At 38.4% G+C, this 25,292-nt stretch overlaps 1 protein-coding gene across 2 annotated transcripts in view; it reads right to left on the bottom strand.

The window, feature by feature from the left end:
- Positions 1-25,292, bottom strand: part of Afg3l2 (AFG3 like matrix AAA peptidase subunit 2) — a 641,759-nt gene that overhangs the window by 476,922 nt on the left and 139,545 nt on the right. For both annotated transcript variants that reach the window (XM_090383564.1, XM_090383565.1), the window contains exon 5: positions 12,933-13,007. In XM_090383564.1, coding sequence (XP_090239690.1) covers positions 12,933-13,007 — 75 coding nt within the window. The remainder of the gene's footprint in view (positions 1-12,932; positions 13,008-25,292) is intronic.

Below are 25,292 nucleotides of genomic sequence, written 5' to 3'. Positions count from 1 at the left end.
AAACAGGCTGAAAAAAATTTCTACGCCTTCAGCCTTGCACAATCGTTCCATAGCCAAACTGATCAACAAGGCTCTTATCATATACTCCTTCCTATCGTGTCTGGGCAGAATTGCAGGCACCTTTCCCAGCCGCAACTTTTTTCAACATGGACATATACTGGTTGAGTAAATCTACAGATATCATATTCTTAATGTCATTTGTTCCAACTTGTACAACAAGATCACCTTCTGTGCCCTTAATAGATGGTATATACTGTACAACGTCATAAACATTTGACTCTGGCAGACATACCCTGGTCCTGTTCCACTTATTCCCAGGGCGCCTCCGTAGCCAGGTGGGAAGGAGCAGCAGTGCGTAGCACACGCTTCTTGATTAGACCGGGGTTCGAGCCCGTCACCACCAAATACGGAGGATGCGGAAAGGTCAGGAAATGACCACCGCATATCCCGGAGCAATATGGCCTTAGTTGCTAATGCTCCTAAAAACCAAATAACAAACTTATTCCCAGTGTCCCTGACAATAGTCACCAACAATAACTAGTTCCTGCGGGACCAGTGCATTCTGCCTTGAAGATTGCCTCTGTGTTGCCTGATGCACAGGAGTGAGCTCTGACATTGAGCTGTGCAGCTCAGAGCTTGATGAGACCTTCATATTAATTTCTTTGAGGGCATTTACCCTACACCTCAAGCTCTCATAGCCGCCCATCAGACCGCTGAATTGCACTTAATTTCTTGACACCCTAGGCACCTAGCACACACACACAACTATATCCTCCTTAGCTAGATCATGTCCTAGTTTTTAAAAAAAGGCCCGCAAACATTTCACATTTTGCACATTTTTTGAGAGAATGATGTGATGGAGAATCGCCCCTTAATTTCTTCCCCGAGCCACAGCACTCTCGCTAGTCTGTCATCTTTGCTTCACAGCTCTAGTCTGGTTCATGATTTCCATTTAGATACAGTTTAATTAACAATGAAATTTAATAAGATTAATAAAAGTAAACATTTTTGATTAATTGATAAAACTATACTATAGATTCCTAATACAGTGCTTCATATTACGTTATCTAGTTTAACGTTATACCTTACGCTTATATACCTTATCGACTACATTATGGCAACTAGTTCAACCATATTGGTGCGAACACTAGGAGTCATAAGTTCAAAAATCACCAGTTAAATTCAAGATAAGAAGCTAACAAATGCTATTAAACCTATTTAATTCTTCAAAAAAACAATCAATGAAAAATACAGTAAAAATATCAAAAATACTTATCCATTTACACAGCAGCTAACAATCCACTGACTGTTCTTTTCCTGACCAGAGTGCCCTCTGGTAGACGAATCATTTTATCGCTGCTAGGAAATTTCCTGTATGTCATTGAAAAGACACCATTAGTTACTACTGCAGACCATCTGCACTGCTCACAAAACTTCATATCTGCCAGCATAATTACCCCCAGGTCCTTTTCATTCTCTACCACTGTCAGTGTAGTAGGCAGAAGCGCTGTCCAATTACTGGTCAGAAGCACAGTTTTGGTGCTCCACTATTTGTCGTGATTTTAGTAGTTTAAAGTGTCACATTTTGCTCTATTTTGTGTCCGTCAAGTTCCTCTTCTCAAGATGTGTCCACAGACATCAACTTTGTTAAGATCGGCCAAGGTAAACAAAAATCATGGTCACTTTTCATTAGCATTGATCTCGCTGGGTTACAACGTGACAACTTTCCATTGTATATTAAGATGAATTTTGTTAAAGCTATTGGTACCGCAAATATTGCCTAAATGATGATGATAGCAACTGTCGGGAATTGTAAATGAACAGCTTTATAGCCACATATGTTTTTCATGATGAATATCAGATATTTTACTGGTTTTCTGTCTAATTTTAATATGGTGCCTGATACACAAAGACAGTTGTTCTCAGTGCACACCACATGGTCGAGCCCTGATCGGTCGGACATTGTCTGAGTGACCGTTATTAGTGTGAGTTATTTGCCACGTACTTTAAGACATCTATTCCTTGAACATTTAGGGGTACTAAATATATTTGATCTAATACAGGGTTAATAAAAGTTATTTAATGTCACTATATTTATGATATTGAGAATATAAATATAACAATACATTCTCAGTGTCCTACGCGGCCGAGCCCTGATTGGTCGGACCTTGTCTGAGTGACTGTTAGTGCCAGTTACTTGCTACTTCAAGACATCTATATCCAAAATATTTTAGGGGTACTAAATATATTTAACACAGGATTAATAAAAGTCAGGTAATGTCACTATATCATGATATTGAGAATATATATAATAATGCGCACAGTGCTGTCCTCCCAAAACGAATAATAAACGAATAATAAACAAAAATAATAATAAACGAAAAGGGTTGAGACCTCTCCCCCCACCCGGCAAGCTCTGGGTCAACAAGCATAAAACAGAATCTGAACTAAGCATTGCACTCCTGCAGCTAAGAAATTCAGTAGCTGCCCTTCAGAACTCTTCATCCAGGAAAAATATGGAACCGATAAACCGAAACAATCCTGATAATCCAGATCTGGCCGTAAAATCGAAAAATCCAAGTACACCTCTGAAAAAGGCTATAAATAACAATGACCCAATACTTATAGAGAATAATGAAGATTTAGACAGTACTCTAACAGCATCCACAGTGAAGACAAAGGGCAAGCAATCCACAGCTCCCAGATCGGAGATGAAAACCCGCTCCAAAAGCGAGAACAAAGACCAAACGGAGCAGGCTATCTCCCAACAAGAAAATGTGACAGAAAAAGGGCAGGAAAAACAAGAAACCCCACTGGACCCCAGACTGCCTGAAGGCACTGCACTGGAGCAGTCTCTTATTCTAAGGACTACCGTAGAAAGCCTATTTAAAGATCAACATAACAGGATTATGGCTGCACTTCGGAGGGAAATAGTGTAATTATGGATGAAAATGGAGATAATCCTAGTCCACACCAACTTGATAAAAGAGGTTGCTTTAGCCAAACTTCAAGTCTATCAAAACAGTAGGGCAAAGGAAATGCTATAGTGTCCCTACCTACTCCCAAGCACAGAGGACCAACCTAAACAAGCCAAATGAAAGCAGCATTACAAACCGAACCACAACAGTCCAGAGAAAAACCCTCATACCAAAACAGCACCTAGTTGTACTAAAACCAGCCTCTACAGAAACACACAAGACCAGCGAAGAAGTAAAACAAACAATAGTAGAAAGGCTGAAGGGTGACTTCAAGCATACTAAGAGTAGATCTATTCGGAAAACAAGAAACGTAGGGGTGTTAATTGAAACTGAAACTGCGGAGGCCATAAAAGGTATAATCAGCAACCCATTCTCTCAGATATGCCAGACAAGCTGTACTTGCTACCTGGGAGTCTAAAATGCTGATGGAACTGATATTCGGGTGACACTCACGTCAAGTGGACCCAATTTCGGCGAAGTCCGGATGGTCTGTGACAGCCAAATCCTCTGCTTGCACCTTCATGATGGTGGGACTGTTAGTAATCCTGGGTATAACCTCCATGCACAAGTACATGGTGAGTGACCACCCAGGTGTGAACCAACGTAAGCAGGGGTCGAGATGTGGCACCACACCACATGGAGGAACGCCACCCCTTTAGGTTACCAGGCAGTACTAGGTGGTAGATGACTCTCATCAACCGGTGAAATACCACCACTTTGCTTATTGGAGGCTTGAAGTGGTGGAACCCATGTTTAGTCTCTAGAGCTAAGTTCCAGTCAACCCTTCCCTATCTCTTCCATCATGCATTATGATTGATGACTTTTGAGGTTATGATGAACGTCGTAGCGAGATACAATATTCCTTACATTTCGAGGGTACAGCTCTAAAACGGTGTTCGCAGGCCGGCCGCTACTTAGTACACTGGACCGAACCTATTGGTAACTCTCTAGGAGGCTTCCGGATCAGCTAGTGTATAATCTTGCTACCACTACTCTGCCAGATAGTGACTGGAGGGAGTCCGAGTAGTGTGTATGCGGGGAGCATTGTCGAGGCCATGTTATGTCAAGGATCTGGGTATATTCTTACCACGTGTACGCCATATCCAAAAATTTCATTACTTCATACAGATTGTCCCACCCACTTTTTCTTACACCACGAATACACCATGAATTGTCAAATTAATAGAGCAAGCTTATCTGCAAAAACATGTAAACCTCCCAAGCACTTCCTAATTCATTTCACAAATATGTGTGGTCTCAATTCTAATCTCAACGATGTCCATTTCCACTTGCAGTCTGCCAAACCCCATGTACTTTTCCTGACAGAACCTCAGTTATCGGTTGATTCACCTACTGCTGATCTCAGTTGCCCAAATTATTCGCATTATGATTCCTTTCACCTCAAAGGTGGTACTTGTGCCTATGTCCGTTCCAATATTCCCTATCGGAGACTTGGTAATTTGGAATCGCCTCTCTTTGATCTTCTCTGGCTTAAAATCTCTCTACCTCATTGTGTCAAATTCATCTGTTGTCTCTACCGTTCTCACAACTCCACTAATCACTTGGAGCTCTTTGACTTCCTCTCTTTGCAACTTGACTTTCTCCAGTCCAACTTTCCTAACAGTGAGGTAATTTTCCTTGGTGATTTTAATGTTTACAACTCCAGCTGGCTTAAGTTTTCTAGTCACACCGACCCAGCAGTTTGAGATGCTGAGGCTTTTGCAATTACTAATGACCTTGCACAGATTGTTCATTTACCTACAAGAATACCGGACAATCCTAATCATACAGCCAATTCGCTTGATCTTTTTCTCACAAACAACCCTTCTAAGTATATGGTCGAAGTGAAAGGTCCTTTAGGCACTTCAGATCACAACTTGGTGATTGTCTCTTCTCCAATGGAACCTTTATCTCATGGCTAATTCCCAACATCGTGTTGTTTGGCATTACAAGAATGCAAAATGGGATGACCTGCTAGACTTCTTTTCTTCTTTTCCTTGGTCAGATTACTGTTTCAAAATTTCTGATGTCAATGTTTGCTCAGATCGTGTCAGTGAAATTATTCTTGTAGGAATGGAATCCTTTATTCCACACTCCAATTTGAAATCTCGTCCTTTATCTAAACCTTGGTTTTCCAATAAATGTGCTAAGGCTGTTCAAGAGAAGCATGTTGCATATCGTAATTGACTTGTTTCTCATCCTTCAGTTTCATTTTCTGCCTACACCAAAGCTCGCAACAATTGTCAAGCAGTTATTAATCAGTCCAAACTAGAGTTTGAACAGGCTAAGAGTAGAAAACTTGCTTCTTGCCCTAATGGTAGCCGAGCATTCTGGTTTCTTGCCAAAATGCTATTGGCCGCAACTTTTGCCCATCTCTACCCCCACCTCTGTCCAAACCAGATGGTTCTGTTGTCACTTCAGCCAAGGATAAAGCTGACCTGCTAGCATCCCATTTTTCTTCCAGCTCATGTATTAATGATCTTGGTAAAACACCTCCCACCATTCCCAACACGCTCCATTCAATGCTTCCTGTGGTCTTCCATCAAAAGGATATCAGAAGGATTTTGATGAATCTCGATGCTAAGAAAGCTCCAGGTCCTGATGGTATTTTTCCACTTGTTCTCAAAACCTGTACTCCTGAACTTACTCCTATTCTTTGCCACCTTTTTTCACTTTCTTATTCCAAAGGTGTTTTTCCTTCTGCTTGGAAATTTGCTCATATCCAGCCAGTTCCTAAAAAGAGTGACAAATCCCTCCCATCCAATTATCGTCCCATTGCAATTACTTCTACTCTTTCTATAGTAATGGAGAAATCAATTAATCGCCAACTCTTAAAGTACCTAGAAACCCTCCGTCTGATCAACGATCGCCAGTATGGATTCCGTCAGTGTCGATCCACTGGTGATATTCTGGCTTATGTTACCCATTTATGGACTAATTCGATGGAAAGGTTCGGTGAAACACAAGTAGCTGCTCGTGACATCTCAAAGGCTTTTGATCGTGTTTGGCATAAAGGTCTTCTAAACAACCTTCCATCTTATGGTTTGCAAACTGTTTTTGGTAATTGGTTATCCAGTTTTCTCTCTGATCGCTCACTAAGGGTGATGGTAGACGGCTCTCTGTCTTCTAACTTTTCCACTAATGCTGGTGTCAAAGGTTCAGTTCTTTCCCCCACTCTTTTCCTCTTGTATATTAATGACCTTCTTCGATTGACTGGAAATCCTATCCATAGTTTTGCCGATGATAGCACATTGCATTCAACTTTCCATTTTGAGAAACCTTGTCCTTCTCAATCAGCTTCAACTTCTGGAAAATCTGCTACCAATTCCTTAAATGCCGATCTTCAGGTTGTTGTTGTTGTTGTTATTTTGGTTTTTAGGAGCATTAGCAACTAAGGCCATATTGCTCCGGGGATATGCGGTGGTCATTCCCTGACCTTTCCGCATCCTCCGTATTTGGTGGTGACGGGCTCGAACCCCGGTCTAATCAAGAAGGATCTTCAGGTAATTCTCCATTGGGGCAAAGACAACTTAGTTGATTTCAATCCTTATAAAACTCAGTCTTGTCTTATATCTCGCAAAAAGGATTCTTCTGCTCCTATGCTTATCTTTAGTGACACTCCGATTTCTAGGCAAAATGATATATCTCTTTTGGGGATTACCCTGATTTCTAATCTCTCTTGGCACAAGCAAATTACAAATATTGCTTCCTCTGCATCTAAAAAACTTGATTTTTTATTTCGCTCTCAGCGTTACTTTTCTTCCAAACAGCTGCTCACTCTGTATAAATCGCAAATCCACCCTGCCATGGAATATTGTTCCCACATCTGAGGTGGTGCCCCCAAAAACCTCTGTCAGGCTTCTTGATTCCATTCAGAAGAGGGCAGTTAGGTTAATTAATGATTCATCTGTAACAGTCTCTCTCCACTCGCTGTCTCATAGACGTAATGTTTCTGCTGCATGCCTCTTCTACAGATACTTCCATGGGCACTGTTCTTCTGAATTGGCTTCTATAATTCCCGCTCTCCCTTTCAAAACAGTCCGAACACGTGCTGCCACCAGCCAACATCCATTTACTATAGAACTTCAAACCCACAGAACCAACTTTTCGTCTTCCTCATTTATTCATTCAACTGCCGTTTTCTGGAACAACCTTCCTTCATACGTATTTTCTGAAAATTACAATGTACAGAAGTTCAAGTCCAATGTCAACAAATATCTTCTTTCGTCTTCTCAACCTCCAACCCAAGCACGGTACTAAGTACTATAGGTTCTAATACCTCTCGTGTTTGGGGTTCACATAAAAAAAAAAAAAAAAATTACCTAGTATTTCTCCTGCATTTGAGTCATTGGGAATGCTAAACTCAAACATGATGGAAGAGTGATCAGAAAAAAAGCTGCAGTGTTTAGAGGTCAGTTGAGGTTTGGGAAACTGTGGAATAAGAGATCCAGCAGTATGCATGTTTGTTTGTTATTTGGGTTTTAGGAACATTAGCAACCAAGTCCATATTGCTTCGGAATATGCGGTGGTCATTCCCTGACCTTTCCGCATCCTCCGTATTTGGTGGTGATGGGCTCGAATCCTGTTCTAATCAAGAAGCGTGTGCTACGCACTGCTGCTCCTTCCCACCTGGCTACAGAGGCGCCGGCAGTATGCATGATTTGCTGGACTAATCCAATTAACCTAAAGACTGTCAAGTTCTACAATGAGCTCATTATGTCTTGGCAAAGGCATGTTAAATATGCTTTTAATGAAAGTAAGAGTATTGGAGGTTAGGCTGGCTGCCATCCTTGCTAGGAGTTCATTCCTTGCATCTTCTGCAAGGTCAAGAGGTAGACACACAGGACAGATTTGGAATCATATGGGATTCTTTCTGAATGTTGCACATAGAACTTCAAAGTTATCTGATTTGCTCACCCAATGACTGGATTGTTTGTAACTTGATAAGCACAGTAAGGCAATGCCTCTGCAATATCTGTTATTTCTGGAGTTAGAGGAAAGAATGAGGCTGAACTATTTATTACATCCAGTTGTCTTTCATGTGATAACCAAGTTTCAGTTAAGAAGAACTCTTATTCAAACAGCAACATGATGATTTGTAGATGGTGTGGCTTATTGATGATGCTGCATACATTTTGTTTGGTAAAGGCATTTAAGAGGAATTTTTTGGACAGGTTAAGAAGGGGCAGTCATTGATTGGCTATCTTTGTCTTACAGTCAATTTTATTTGGTAAGATGAAGATGAGGTTTGATCTCTATTTTTTTTGATTTAGTGTTTCTGGTTGGCATTGCAAGTATCCAGTACTTCTTTTTCAATGCATGCATGACAAGTAATAACAAGAGAAGTATAACAAGGATATCTTGTTTTCAAAGAGTTCACAGAATGATCCCTATTTCTTATTTAAAGAATTAATATATGAAAATTCTCAATATGAAAATTTTCTATATGAAAATTCTCAACTTTATTTGAATGGAAATTATATGTGGTAAGTTGGCTGGATGGGCTGGTTTGACTTGGCTGGACCATGCTTGACATTTCCCTGACTTTTCCGTTCCTGTAAGCCCTCTGGGACTCTATTGTATGTACTAAACTTTCTTCAGAGGGCTCACTGACCACTGGTGTCCCTTCAAATTGGAATTAAGATCATATTGTTAGAAAGATCCTTGCTAAGTGACAATTTGTGCATGGGTAGGTCTATTATCAGCAACTTACTCTTATGACTAGAGGCAGAATCTTCTGTGATAATCATCATTTGTAGAAGTCTGAATTCAAATCATATTGTGTAGAGAAGAATTAAAGGAACAAACTTCAGCAGGAGGAAGTATGACCATCCAAAGAATTTTCAGCCAACTTAAAACACAATCAGCTCAAAAACAACCTTGTACAGACATTGCATGATAAAAAAAAGAAAAAAAAAAAAAAAAAAATGACAACTTTCCTAATAACCAGTTCGATTAAGGTTGGTTCACTTAACAGAACTGGTTTTAGGACCGAATGGGTTATTGAGTCAAACTGGTTAAGTGACAGTTTGACTCAATTCTACTCTTTAGTGGTATTTACTCAGATAATTCTGGCAGACTAATAATTATTATTAAGTTTCTTTATATTCACTATGCACAGAAGTTAATTGTATTCCAGCTACAGCCTTAATATAGTAGGAGACTGGCAGAATTACTTAACAAGCATAGGTCAATGTTGAAAAAAAACCACGAGTTAGGGTTGAATTTGAAAGTGTCTGAAATTCTGCAGGAGGGAGTATATATGTGAGCCTTGTCGATCAATTCGGCCCTGGAGAGATTGTGCAAGGCTCAGGTGGTAGAATTTTTCTCAGCCTGGTCTGTGCTTGTTAACAGGAGAGATTGATTCTACAGGGATGGGATACACTTAAATAGAAAGTGTGCAAGAATGTTTGCTGATGCTATCGAGGCAGAGTTAGGTGAGTTGGAAAACTGCTGGCTTGGGGGAGGGGGATATACAGGGGGTAACAAAGAGTAGAAACAGGTGCATGTATACTTGCATGTACACCAATGCTAGGAGTATAGCTAATAAATTTGATGAGTTTGAAGTGATAGTCAAAACATAAAAGGCAGATATTGTTGGGATATCAGAGTGTGTTGTCACATAGACATAAGCAGTGCAGAATTGGAATTTGGGGAGTACAATGTGTTCAGAAAGGACAGACAGGTCAGGAAGGGAGAAGAGGTTATGCTTTTAGTTAAGAAACACAAAATCTAAGGAAGTGCATCCAGTTGATGTTTGTGGACAATGCAATGTTGAGTCTGTTTGGTGTGACATGAGCACTGGGAAAGAAAAAATGCGAATGGGTGTGTTATAGGCCTAATGAATCTGATGAGTATAATGAGCAATTGTGCAGAAAAATGGAGTGGGTCAGTAAATCAGAGTGTGCTATAATGGGGGATTTTAATTTCCCAGAGATTGACTGGAATTTGTGGGTTGGTCACTCACACACTAGCAAGGCTTTTGTGGATTTATAGGATGATTGTTTTCTACAGAAGCATGTTCTAGAGGGAACTAGAGGGAGTAATACTCTTGATATGATTATCAGTAGCGATTCTTCATGCATTAAGAATCTGCAGATAAAGGACTACTAGGTGACAGTGATCACAGTGCACTGAAGTGGGATTTACTCAAAGAGATAACTACCATCACGGGTAAAGGGAAGGGTTTTTGCTTTCGTAAAGGTGACTACGGTGGTCTGAGTGGAATTTAAATTCTATACGGTGGGACCAACTGATGATGTTATCAACAGCAAATTCAAAATGGGAAACATTCAAAGTATTAATCTTGGAAGCTACTAGGTTTTTCATACCAACTTAAGAAATATTGTTCAAGATTAAGGCCTAAATGGATATCAGATGAACTAATTAGACATGTGGCAAAGAAGAAAAATGCATGCATTACATATAAATTAACAGTTGACACAGAAGCATATGATAGATAGATATAAACTGGTCTGTAACCAAGTCACAAAGGAGGTTAGGCAGGAGAAGGCAGATTACGAGAAATCTCTGGCAAAGGATGCAAAGAAAAACAGCAAAGAGTTCTTTACTTATGTAAACTCTAGAAGGAAGGGGATGAATCAGACTGGTTCACTTGATATTGATGGTTCAACTGTTGATGATCCTGATCAGGTAGCTAACAAATTGAATGAGTATTTTGCATCTATTTACACATGAGGAGTTATTCATGGATTGGAATGCCAGAGGTGTATTAAACTCTGGTAGTAAGCTAAATAATCTTGTAATAACTCAGAGTAAAGGGGAGAAGAAATTGTTGAAAATAAACACAAGAAAGGCAGTTGGGGTGGATTGAATTAATACAGTTATATTAAATGAGGAAGCAAAGGAAGTAAGCAAACCTTTAGCCATAATTATGAGAGCTTCCTTGGAATCAGGGGATGTACCCATGGACAAGAAAAGTGCAAATGTGACCCCAATCCACAAAGGAGGATCAAAGGAAGACAGAGGTAATTACAGACCTGTTAGTTTAACTTCTCTTCCGGGGAAATTAATGTAGGCACTGGCTAAAGAAGCATTGCAGGATCATCTAGACAAGACTTCAGTTACAGCTCGGACACAGCACAGGTTTGTTAAGTTGGAGTCTTGTCTGACCATTTTGATTGGATACTATGATATAGTCTCAAAGGATGCAAAGAATAATTTCGATATCATATATTCGGATCTTAGAAAGGCTTTTGAAACTGTTGCACATGGAAGACTGCTGCGCAAATTGGAGCAGTGTTGCACTGGAGGCAAATTGCTGCTATGGATGAATGGAAGAAAACAGAGTCGTAATCAATGGACACTGCTGTTCGTGGACTAATGTTATTAGTGGACTCTCCCAGGGTTCAGTGCTGGGTCCATTGTTGTTTTCTGTATTCATTAATTATATTAATGATGGTATATCAGGCTTAATGTCCAAGTTTGCAGATGATGCGAAGTTCGGCAGGGTTGTTAATGGCAGTACACTGCTGCAACAGGATCTAGAAAAGTTGAGCAGATGGGCCGAGAGGTGGCAACTGAAGTTTAACACTGACAAATGTATGGTACTGCATATGGGAAGTACCTTACATTTGTCAGTGTAAGGTACTGCATATGGGAAGCAGTAACCCGAGAGTAACTTATCAACTGTGTGGTATACTGCACTGACAATGGCAGAGAGTGAAAAAGGACCGGGGTGGGGGGGGGAAACATGCAGGCAGATACGAAGTTTTCTGATCAGTGCAAACAGTCTGCAAGAGTAGCTCATGGTGTCTTGTCAATGATATGCAGAAATTTTCCGAGCAGGAATAAGGAAGTTGTTGTTGTTATTTGGCTTTCAGGAGCATTACAACTGAAGCCATATTGCTCCAAGGATATGCGGTGGCCATTCCCTGACATTTCCGCATCCTCCATGACGCCTCTGTAGCCAGGTGGGCAGGAGCAGTAGTGTGTAGCACACGCTTCTTGATTAGACTGGGGTTCGAGCCCGTGACCACCAAATACGGAGGATGCGTAAACGTCAGGGAATGACCACCGCATATCCCCGGAGCAATATGGCCTTAGTTGTTAATGCTCCTAAAAACCAAATAACAACAACAATAGCATCCTCCATATTTGGTTGATAAGGAGGTGATTATCCCCTTGTATAAGGCAATGGTCAGGCCACACCTTCAGTACTGTATACAGTACTGGAGGCCACATTTTAAGAAGGAGGTAGAGCTTTTGGAACGAGTACAGAGATAGGCAACAAGATTAGTGAATGGAACAAAGGGTTGCTCTTACAAAGAAAGGCTTAAGTTTTGCAAATTACAGTGTCTGGAGACTAGGCACCTGCGAGGTGATCTGATGGAGGTGTATAAAGCCTTGAATGGTTTGAGCATGCTCGATGCTGATGGTATTCTTCCTCTTGCTCAGAATAATCGCCTGAGAGGGAATAAATTCAAATTCAAGAAAGACAGTTATAGGATAGATGTGCGGAAGTTTGCGTTTAGCCAGCGGGTGGTTGATTGTTGGAACAAACTTTCATCTGTCGTTGTAGAAGTTGATAGCTTAAACAGAATCAAGGCAGAACTAGACAAACATTTGGGGCGAGTGGATGGGTGAAATGAGAATGGGGTGTGTTTTTTTTTTTTTTTTTTGGCTGATGCTATATAAGCTTGCTTTCTTTAACATGTGCCCTTTCTAATGCTAATATTAATGCCTTAATATTAATTCTATACTTGCCTTTGTCTCTCATATTAGTGAAGTTTTTAGGTGAACAGAGTTGTACTAAACTTATATTCAAGTTTAGTTATAACCAAACATATCTTTTCCACTTGGTCTACGAACAATGATATGTCCAACTAGATCAGAGTTGATAAGCAGTAAAATTTTTTAATAATAATTTAAAAGCATAGAACATATTTTGAAAAAACATAATACACAAGAGACAATATTATTATATTTACTTACATTGCCATCCATCTGTTGTCCTGTGAGAAGTCTTATTCTTACCCACTTTTTATTAATAACTTCTAATTTTTCAACCTGAAGGAAAAAGGATTTAGACATATAGAATCTAAAAAAAAAAAAAAAAAAAAACTCACAACAGAAGCAGTGCAGCAAATGAAAATGAGGGAAAAAAAATCAAAATGCTCTACATTACCTGGTTTATTTTCAAATATAAGTACAGCATTGTGCTACTATAGATTTAGAGTTTTATAAAAATATATTTTTTTACCCCAGTTTTGTGGTCTGATTGTAGCTAATGCATAGCTACCAACTTTTGAATTTTGGAAAGCAGGAAATTTTAAAATCCATACTTTGGACTTGAAGTTAAATTTCACCGATCACATTTTATATTAAAATACATCCATAAGAATGTTTTTACAAGTATAGTATGCTTTCATACCTTAGCTTGCCTAGAATTTTTCTGATTGTGGATTTGTTTGGATAGAGACCAACTGATTATATTTGTTTTAAGAATGGTACTTTTTCAGACTTTACCATCTTCAGAAATGCTGAGCCAATTTTTGTTTATAACAATGGCTCTATTGTCTAGTCTTGGTTATCGAACATTTTAGCGAGCAGAGGATCTGAACTCAGTTTTTATTTTCCCCTCGTTGACTATCCTCTCATTCAGTATTGCTATATGACATTCTTAAAACATGAAGCACAAATTCAGATAATCTATTACATTTTAAGCTTACATATGAGCACTGGTCATACATTATATAGTCAGTTATACTATTCCCAACCAAGGTTCACTGTACTCAATTCTTTCTTCTTTCATAATACCATATGGTAGTTTCCCAGACTGAAATGGCAGAACTGATACTACAAAACATCTTTTTTTTTTTTATCTTCAGTAATACCAAGAAGTACTGAAAACTTGGCCAAAAAAAAACACTGGGAACTTGTGCACTGTGTAGTCATATGCAACACTACTTCTTTATTGAACAAAAGAACAGAATCATCAGTCTTATTTTAGACTCACCATGAACTTGGTGGTAGAATATACAATGCCTATGCCAGAATCATACTTCTCAGTTTAGTAAAGAAATGAAAAATTTAAAAACTGCTGATATAATATATTTACACATCAGAGTTGATAAGCAGAAAATGCTTATAATAATAATGAAAAAGCATAGAACATTTTGAAAGAACAGAACACACAGGAGACAATATTATTATATTTACTTACACTGCCATACATCTGTTGTCCTGTGAGAAGTCTTATTCTTCAACATTTCTTTGAGTAATGACATCAGTGAATGGATGTGGGATATGTTGAAATGAAGACTAAGGTTCGGATTTTTAAATCTTGGCATATGAGAGATCTGCAATATCTACCTAAGGTACTTCCCAGTTATATTTCAATGACTCATGATTTATCATTGTTGTTATTTGGTTTTTAGGAGCATTAGCAACTACGGCCATATTGCTCCGGGGATATGTAGTGGTCATTTCTTGACCTTTCGCATCCTCCATATTTGGTGGTCATGGGCTCGAATCCCAGTCTAATTAGGAAGCGTGTGCTATGCACTGCTGCTCCTGTCCATCTGGCTACAGAGACGCCTGATTTATCATGTTCCTACATATCTTAACTTGAATCATACTAATTTTGATCCCACTATGTTTTTAGGCTGGGTCGCAGAAGTGTACGGACGCATCTGCACGGAGCTCCACTTGATGTAAACGGCGGACGACGATATTGCGCGATCTTCGATTTAGGCAAGTATTAGAACATGGATTTTTCAGGTTTGAAGAGTATCACAGATGAAGGTAAGTAAATTAAGTCGGGCAAGAATAGTTTTTGTGATTGTATTTGCCTAGGCAGCAAAGGAAGTAAGCAATCCGTTAGCCATAATTATGAGAGCTTCCTTGGACTCATGGGAGGTACCCACAGACTGGAAATGTGAAAATGTAACCCCAATTCACAAAGGAGGATCAAAGGCTGACACAAGTAATTATAGACCTGTGAGTTTAACTTCTGTTCCAGGAAAATTAATAGAATCACTGATTAAAGAAGCACTGCAGGATCATCTTGACAAGAATTCAGTTATAGCTCAGACACAGCATGGTTTTGTTAAGGGAAGGTCTTGCCTCACCAATTTGATTGGATACAATGATGTAGTCACAAAAGAATTGGATGCTGGGAATAACTTTGATATTATATATTTGGATCTTAGAAAGGCTTTTGATACTGTTGCACATAGAAGACTGCTGCACAAATTGGAGCAGTGTGGCATTGGTGGCAAATTGTTGCTAGGGATAAAGGGATGGTTGAGTGGCAGATGACAGAGAGTGGTAATTAATGGACACTGCTCATCATGGACTAATGTTATTAGTGGAGTCACTCTGGGTTCAGTGTTGTGGTCATTGTTGTTTTCTGTATTTATAAATAATATTGATGATGGTATATCAAGCAATATTAAGCTGGTGTTGGCATTCAAGGTGAGCGGATGCGCTTAGTCAGGGCTCCTCAGTTAAGTGGTTTACTTTTCGATAGTGCTTTTAAATATTTGATTTATTTAGATATTGTTGGATTATTTTGTTATAGGTTTCCTGTAACAGTTTGATTTTAATAATATTATAGATATAATTTTTTAAAGTTAACTTTCATTGATATTTATTTAATTTTATAATGGTAGTTACGAGATCTGCCTTAAACACGTCACAGGGTATCATGACTCACTCGGAAATAGCCGATGGCGATTTACGTGTGAGTCATGATTTAATCCGTTGCGGAACCTGTGGAATGTTTTCCAAGGTCGACCTGGTGATTAATCCTACCTCATCTGAGGATTCTTTTCTTTGTGATTGATGTAAGGAGTGCACCGATCTTAAATTACAATTTGGTGCACTAATGGAACAATTTGAGTCCCTGAAAAAACGGGTGCTTGCCTTCGAGAATAATGCATCTGCGAACTCGTCAGGAACCCAAGACTCCAGCAATATACCAAGTGATGCACGCCCGATTCAAGCCTCTAAACAGAAAAACCAAGTGCAAACTACTCTGGCTAAAAAGGACATTGTTTTATTAAGCGACTCCATTGTAAGGGAAACGGGGAATATTTTTTGTAATAAGGATAGGTGGAGTAGAACCAGGGTATGTCTGCCGGGAGCAACTATTGATGATGTCACCAACCGATTGTCAGATTTTAAAGGGGGTAAAGAGAATATTATTATTCATGTGGGGACTAATGATATTAAACGTACACGATCTGACGATTTGTTGGAAAAATACAGGACCATGCTGAGATAATGCCGTGAGCTAGGCCATAATGTCTATATGTCTGCAATTCTGCCCAGACATGACAGGAGGGATTATATGTTAAGAGCCTTGTGGATTAACTCAAGGCTTGAAGGAATCTGCAAGGCTTCAGGGGGAAATTTTTATCAGCATGGCCCACACTTGTAGGTAGAAGGAATTTGTTTTGTAGAGACGGGATACACTTAAACAAAGGTGGTGCAAAAGTTTTTGCCAGTATTATTGATATCTTAAAGGTTCAGGGAAACTGCTAGCTAGGGGGGATGTGGGTAATACTGACATGCGTTTATCTGATAATATTGGTCAAAGTAACTCTTGCACATACCTTAAGAGTTCTTATCTGCTACCCCAACTGGATGTATTATCTAGATGTTCTGGGGGCAGAAACGTTTCACATGAGTGGGAAGCTAATATCAGGGAAGAGAGCCTAAAAAAATTCAAAGGTTGTGTTAGGGTTGTTAAATATACAAGGACAGTAAATCTTAATTGTTTATACAGTAACGTTAGAAGTGTCGTCAATAAAATGAGCGAATTCGAACTGCTGGTTAAAACAAGTAACACGGACATAATAGGGCTTACAGAGACGTGGTGCCACCCGGAAATTGGGGATGATGAGTTTAAGTACGGCTTGTATAATGTATTTAGGAAGGATAGGGTAGATAGAAGGGGTGGTGGGGTAATGCTTCTTATCAGAAGCAGCCTGAGTGCGACGATAGCTTTCCCGGATTCAGACATTTCACACGCTAGTATAGAGTCTGTATGGTGTGAGATAGTTGGAAACAAAGGTATAATGCAAGTAGGAGTAATCTACAGACCAGGTGATTGTGAAGATTGTGACGAAAGCCTCTACATGCAAATGAAATGGGCAAGTAAGCGTCAATGTCTTATTATGGGTGATTTCAATTTGCCTCTAAATGATTGGAGTAAATGGGAAGGAAACTCGACATAGGGAACAAAATTTTTAAATCAACTAGATGACTGTTATTTGTATCAACATGTCAAGGAAAGTACTAGAGAAAAGAATATCCTAAACCTCATCATCACCCATGAATCAGATGACATAACAGGGATGACAGTAGAAGAACCAGTAGCAGGAAGTGATCACGGAGTTCTACGGTGGATATATATTTATTGTTCGGATATATATATATATATATATATATATATATATTTTTTTTTTTTTGGCTGGTGCAGCATAAGCCATAGGCTTTCTTGCACCATGCGGCCATTACTAATGTCCAAGTTTGCAGACGATACATAGAGCGATACACATATATCGCTCCCAGGGTACACCGTATTTTCATTAGTAGCATTAGTTAAATTCGATACTTATATGTATACTTACTATATTCTACACATAAAAATAATTTTATGTATACACTGTGGTTGTAGAGTACCTTTGCGCTTGCAGTGTCCCTGATCCATAATTCATATTATCGTAATTCTAATCCCTCTAAATCTTAATTTTTTTTCCCCTACACATACCATACAGCTTCTATATTTATTTTTTATTTTTATTTTTATTATTTGTAATTATATATATATACTTGAAACTGTTACAAAAATAAAATAAAATTTGTGAAAATTTTAAATTATACAATTTAAAAATACTATATGACAGATTATTTTTCTACCAACTAGCATTAGGAGAGGCATATGATGCATGAAAGCAAGAAAGAAAGCAAAAAAAAAAAAAAACCTTCCTATTTCACCCAAACATTCTGTCCAAAAGTTAGTCCAGTTCATCCTTGAATTTATTTAAGCTATAAACTTCCAACAACAACTGATGCAAGTTTGTTCCAGCAATCAACCACCTGCTGGCAAAAGACATATTTCTGCGCCTCTATTCTACAACTGTCTTTCCTCAATTTGAATTTATGTTCCCTCAGGCAAGTAATCTGGGCAAGAGGAAGAATGCACAGAATTGAGCATTGAGCTTGCTGAATCAATTCAAGGCCTTACATACCTCAATCAGATCATCTAGCAGGTGTCTAGTGTACAGACATTGCAATTTGCAGAACTTAAGTGGTTCTTGGTAAGAGCAACCCTTTGTTGCCATCACCAATCTCGTTGCCCTTCTCTGTACTCGTTCCAGTAGCTCTACATATTTCCTAAAATGAGGCCTCCAGACTCGTATGCAGTACTCAAGGTATGGGACCACTGCATTATACATGAGGATAATTACCTCCGTAACTATGCTGGCAAAATTCCTTTATATCATTGACCCCATGAGCTGCTCTGGCTGCCTGTCTGCACTACTCAGAAAACTTCATATCTGACTGCACAGGTCCTTTTCATTCTCCACTACCCTGAGTGTAGTATCACACAGTTGGTAGATTACCCTGGGGTTACTTCTACCTATATGCAGTACTTTGCATTTGTCAATGTTAAATTTCAGTTGCCACCTCTCAATCCATCTCCCCAACTTTTCTAGATTAATCCAGAAATACAGAGTCCCCGACATATGTAAGAGATATGTTCCAGGACTTCTTACTTCATTGAATTTTACGTAACTCAGGAATGACTAGTAACATATTGCTGTTATATTACTGACAAATCTGAATTCAGTGGAATACTTGTTAATGTTCGACCATTTTCATACATTCTTATTAGCTTAATTTTCTGATCCAAATCAATTGCCTTACATTTCTTTGGTAGATTTAGGAGTACCGCTGTCACTTATTCTCTTAGTCGGCACCATGATAACAGTCAAAATGAAATTCTCTCTAAAGAACTTCACAGAGTTAAGGCAAAAACTCACTATTATCACCCCGCTCGAGCTCACATTTTACTAAAGCACATTCCTGGAAGTCACCAAAAAACAATAAAAACAATTTGCACTTTCCGTTTTATTGAGCTTTTCTGTTAGTGCAATAAACAGGTAGTAAACTCTATCTTATTGCATTTGTGATGATAGCGATAGTGAAATTCTGTGTTTTTACGTTATTATGGTGAAGTGTGTTCCCCTTCATTAAAATCTTGTCACATATAAAAAAAAAAAAAAAAAACATAATTCTAAGAATTTTCTCCTCTTTCCTATTCTTTTGCTTGTTACTCCAATCTCACTTGTGCAATTTGTGCATGCATTCATCGTCGTTGATTGCTTATTAATTTTTTTTTTGTTGTTTTAAATATTACAATCCTAAAAAAAAAATAAACAAATAAATAAATAAAAAAAATTTTAAAAATTGACTAAAAGCAAATTTATGTAAATCTGTAGTTGCGTAAGTCGGGGACTTACTATATCGAAAAATTTTCAGCAACCTACGTAACAAATATGGCAATAGATAAAAAACTGAACACGTACTACTCGTGTGTCCAATGTTCCCCTTTATTTTTTGCAATGTCGATTTTAAATCTAATAGCTTCCCTTTATTTTTTATAATGTCACGTATGATATTGCTTTGGTCACCAAGATTATAACGGTTCCTTAGAGATTTAACGGATGCACCGTTTTCAAACTTTTGAATAATTTCATCTTTGTTTAACTGAAAGCGCAACTCTTCTGCATTTACCCAACATTTTCATGATTTCTGAACAAAAAAAAATTTACATTACTATAAAAAAAAATTTACATTCCTGACATAAATAGCGAAACAAAATTTGTCTTTTTACAGTGTGGTGGAACACAACAATCGACGTGATGCACTAAAACAAACTAAACATTTGGGTTTTTTTTTTTTTTTTGAGTGGTGGGTGTGAAGACAGTGGGGGTTGCAAGATAATAGGCACATTAATCTCCCAATAACACCGGTTCTTGTTGCTTATTTACAACTTGCAAAATATCTGTATATACCTAATATAGTATTACTTGAATTTTGATTTCTGGTTGATTTTTTTTTTTTTTTTTTTTTTAATTTGGAGTCTTGAAATGTCCCGGTAAATTGAGAGAGTCTGCTGTACTTAGTACCGTGCATGGATTGAAGGTTGAGAAGATGAAAGAAGTAACTTGTTAACATTTGACTTTATTTTTTGCAGACTGTTATTTTCAGGAAATACGCATAAAGGGAGACTGTTTCAGAAAATGGAAATTGAAGGAATAAATGAGAAAGAAGAAAAGTTGGTTCTGTGAGTTTGAGGTTTTTAGTAAAAGGATGCTGACTGAGGTAGCAGCAATTGTTTGGAGTGGTTTGAAAATGACCAAGGATTATGGAAGCTAATTCAGAAAGACAGTGTCCATGAAAGTATCTACAGAAAACACATGCAGTAGAAACAAAACTACTATGAGAAAAAGAGGGAAAGCCTTCATTAGAGATGGGTCATTAATTAACCTAAATGTCCTCTTGCGAATGGACTCTAGAAACCTGCGTGGTTTGAGGATGCCACCCTAATGTGGGAACAACATTCCATTCTAGGGAAGATTTAAGATTTCTACTGGGTGAGTAGCTGTTTGGAAGAAAAGTAATGCTGAAAGTAAAAGAAAACCAGTTTTTTAGTTGCAGAGGAAACAATATTTGTCAAGTGCTTACACCAAGAACAATTAGAAGTCGAGATAATCCCTAATAAAATGTGACCTTGTATAGAAATCTTGAGTGTTGTAGAAAATAAGCATAGGAGCAGAAGAATCAATTTTGCAAGATATAAGACAGGACTGAGTTTTAGAAGAAATGAAATCAACAAGTTATCTTTGCACTGCAAAAACCTGGAGATCAGCATTTAAGGAACTGGCAGTGGACATTCAAAAAGTTGAAACTGTTTGTGTGCACAAGGTTACTCAAACTGGAAGTAAATAGAAATAGTATTTTCCATATAGTGCAAGGAAGCAACAGGCTTTGGCTGCACTGGGGGGGGGGACAACCAAGTAGATAAAAACCCACAAATCATATGCTTCCCTTTTCATACAGGCGAGTATCCAGTAGACCTCTGAATTCGCTCAAACTGTCAGCCTTAACTATCTGTGTGGGCAACTTGTTCCAGCTAGCAACAACTCACTGGCTAAAAGAAAACTTCCTACAATCTGATCTAAACCTCAAGCACTGCAATTTGAATTAATGAACCCTAGTTCTGAAATTGTTTAGAACATAGTGTAGTGTTAATTGTAAAGCAGCACCAGAGATTTTCCCTACTCCACATCAGGCAAACTGATAAATACAACAATCTGTGAAGATTTATGCAGGGTAGTGAGTGTTCGTGTATTATTAATGTGGGGTTGTGTTGTTCATCCAGCCGCTGAAGTGAACATGCCATCCTGCCCCGGAGATGGAAATTGAAGGATAGCAGTGGGGGTTACCCACTAGGCAAAGGGGAGGGAGAGAACAACAAATTCAGGTGGTAGGAATGAAGGATCATAGGCATAAGAACTAGTAGGATATTTTGAAAGGTGGTGCAAAAAAAAACCCCACAGCAGAACGTCGATTATCCGAACCACTGCTGCCCCCCCGCCCCCAAATTACATTATCTACTTTTAGTGCACTGGTTCTGATACTGAAATACTACTCCTGCCTCTTGATGCATCTGTTTCCGATTACTTATTTGAAGATATATGCAGTATAGCATAGAAATAGTCTTAATTTGTTACAAGTATTGGCATTAACTACTGTGTGTACCCAGGACAGTCTCCAGAGACCTTGTTGCATCATTGCCTGTCGTATTATTGTACATTGTGAGTACTGGAGTATGGTGGGGGTTAGCTTTCACTCAGCCTGCTGTGAGCCTCTGCAGTGTGAGGTTATTTGAGGCATTTTGCTTATAATCACCCAATGTTTGAGTTTTTGTTTGTGGCTATTTCAAATTGAAATAATGTGTCATTTTGCTGTTTAGTTTTAATACTTCCGCCTCTTTGTGTTAATAATTGCATCTACAGGAAAAAGAAACCGTAATTTGTTGTCAATAGAAGATATGATAACAATTATTAATAGACTGGAAAAGGGCAAAACCGGTATATTTCTTGCTAAGATTTTTAACAAAAATAACAAAGCTAAGATTTCAAAATGAAATTCTGAAGTTTACTTCAAAGTTAGACAGACAACGAACATGGCTCTAAAAAACAGAAACTATGAAAAAGCTAGTAATGAGAAATAAGACGCTGTTTATTTATGGTTTCTACAAAAGAGCAGTCAAGGTGAACCCATTTATAGACCTATGTTATGTGAAAAAGCATTACAATTGAATCAAAATTTTAAAAACCCATTTGAATTTAAAGTCAGCACAGGATAGCTGAAAAATTTCAAATCTCGCCACAGTATAAGGGAGCTTGAAATTCAAGGAGAAGTTTTATCAGGCGATGTCCCAGAAGCAGAAGCTTTTAAAGAGTCTTGCTTGAAAATGGCAGAGGAAGAAGATTTTCCAAGGATGACATTTACAATGCATATGAAACTGGTCTTAATTGGAAGTCACTCCCTCGTATATCACTTGCATCACAACACGAAATGGCAAAACTTCAAAGCTTTCAAAAAAAAACAGCATGTTACAGTTATGGTGCAAGCAAATGCAAGTAGACACCATGTTTTACCATTGTTGGTGATTGGGGAATCCAAGATGTTCTAAGGTGCAAAGCACCTATCAGTACGATATAAAGGACAGAAAAAATCTTGAATGAATTCCAACATTTTTTTTCGGATTGGTTTAGCCAAGATTTGATTCCAAGTGTGACAAGGCATCAAGAAAATGAGTGTAAAGCTGGTAAAGTTTTGTTTATTATGGATAAGGCACCAATCCCACCATCCTCTTATAAAAATTAATTCATTGTCAAGTTTTTACTGCCAAATGTTACAGCCCTACTGCAGCCAATGGATCAAATCTTCTTCCTTAAAGAAAAACTAAAAAAAGATGTACTAAAAACAAGTCTGGCGTCACTTGATGCTACCAGAGGGAGATGAAGAGAGTGTGGTTGAGTTTTCAAAGAAGCTCAACATTAAGGATTGTTGCTACACGTTATCAGATGCCTGGAACATGTTGTCAGAGAGAAATCTGAAAAAAAAGAATGGCATAAACTTTGGGAGTGCTGCCGAGGAAGTGGTCACACATGTACAAGATTTGAATGAAGATGTAGGTGAGATTGTAACTTTATTTCAAGGCTTTCCCGGGTTTTACAAGTGTGGACAAGATGATGCAGAGGCATGGTTAAACAACGATGATGATGATGATCCTGGTTATTCATATGTTAATCAATGAAGAATGTGCTGATTTTAACCAAGGTGATTCTGATGACAAAGAAGAGGGAGCAAGCCCACTCATGTGGAGGCCTTTCACTGGCTATAAACTACAATGGTATGGTGTGGGCAACTGTCTGAATGCAGTTCTATGGAGTATTGCCATTAAGAGGATGAGAGACCTCACTGTGAAAACAAAGACAATCTTGCATGGTTCAAAGAAAAATTCAAGATTACATATTTTAAAAAATAAACCTTCCAAAGATTCATTAAACTCTTATTTGTGTTTGCTTATTTCTATTTATGGGTGTGTTTTTTGTTTTTTTTTATGAAAACCACAAACACGTGAGGTATTAGACTTGAACTTCTGTAGATAGTAATTTTCACGAAATACATAAGAAGGAACGTTGTTCCAGAAAACGGCAGTTGAATGAATAAATGAGGAAGATGAAAAGTTGGTTCTATGAGTTTTGAGTTGGACAGTAAATGTATGCTGGCTGGTGGCAGTGCCACATGTTTGGACTGTTTTGAAAGAGAGAGCGAGAATTACAGAAGCCAATTCAGAAGAACAGTGTCCATGGAAGTATCTGTAGAAAAGACATGCAGCAGAAACAGTACATCTATGAGACAGAGAGTAGAGAGAATCCATTAGAGATAAGTCATTAATTAATCTAACTGCCCTCTTCTGAATGGAATTTAGAAGCCTGAGAGAGGTTTTGTGGGCACAGCCTCGGATGGGAACAATATTCCATGGTAGAGCAAATTTGCAATTTGTACAGAGCGAACAGCTCTTTGGAAGAAAAGTAATACCGAGAGCAAAAGAGAAAACCAAGCAGAAGAAGCCTTTTTCCGAGATATAAGACAGGATTGAGTTTTAGAAGAATTTAAATAAACTAAGTTGTCTTTGTCCCACTGGAGAATTACCAGGAGATCGGCATTTAAGGAATTGGAAGCAGATATTTGAGACGTTGAAGCTGATTGAACAGGGAAAGTTTTCGCAAACTGGAAAGTGGACTTCAATGTGATACCATAGGGAAAACTATGCATAGGATTTCTGGTCAATGGAAGAAGGTCATTAATATACAAGAGGAAAAGAGTGGGGGGGGGAAAGAACTGAGCGGACAGAGAAAACTGGATGACCAATTACAAAAAACAGTTGGCAAACCATAAGATGGAATCTTGTTTTGAACATTTATGCCAAACACGATTGAAAGCCTTTGAGATATCAAGAACACCAGTTGTATTTTAACAAACTTTTCCATTGAATTTGTCCATAAATAGGTAACACAGCCAGAATATCACCAGTGGATCGACACTGATGGAATCCATACTGGCGATCGTGATCAGACAAAGTTTCTAGCTATATGATATATTCCTAGGTATATGTATAGGATATGAGCAAATTTCCAAGCAGAAGGAAAAACACCTCTGGAATAAGAAAGTGAAAAGAGGTAGCAAAGAACAGGATTAAGTTCGGGTGAAAAGGTTTTGAAAACAAGTGGAGAAATACCATCAGGACCTAGAATTTTCTTAGCATCAAGATTCGTCAAAATCCTTCTGACATCCTTTTGATGGAAGGCCACAGGAGGCATTGAATGGAGCATTTTGGGAATGGTGGGAGGTCTTTTACCAAGATCGTTAATACACAAGTTGGAAAAAAATAGGATGCTAGCTGGTTGGCTTTATCCTTGGCTGAAGTGACAACGGAATCATCTGGTTTTGACAGAGGTGGGAGCAAAGATGGGCGAAAGTTGCAGCCAATAGACGGCAAGAGACCAGAAAGCTCAGCTACCATTAGGGCAAGATGCAAGTTTTCTATTTATTTATCGTTTATGGTTCAAATGTAAAAGAATGTTATTCTTCATCATTATCGACTAAATGCACACTTGTTGGGTTTGTTACACAAGGAGTCGTCATCCTCAGAAATGTTTCAAGAGGCATTTGTTTCCAAGATAATCTCTTTTAATT

This window comes from Mastigoproctus giganteus, chromosome 10, assembly GCF_048544385.1.
Source record: "Mastigoproctus giganteus isolate SK-2022 chromosome 10, ASM4854438v1, whole genome shotgun sequence".
In the NCBI taxonomy this organism is placed as follows: Eukaryota; Metazoa; Arthropoda; class Arachnida; order Uropygi; family Thelyphonidae; genus Mastigoproctus; species Mastigoproctus giganteus.
Note: the sequence above shows the minus strand (reverse complement) of the source record. Positions and strands in the feature narration are given on the sequence as shown.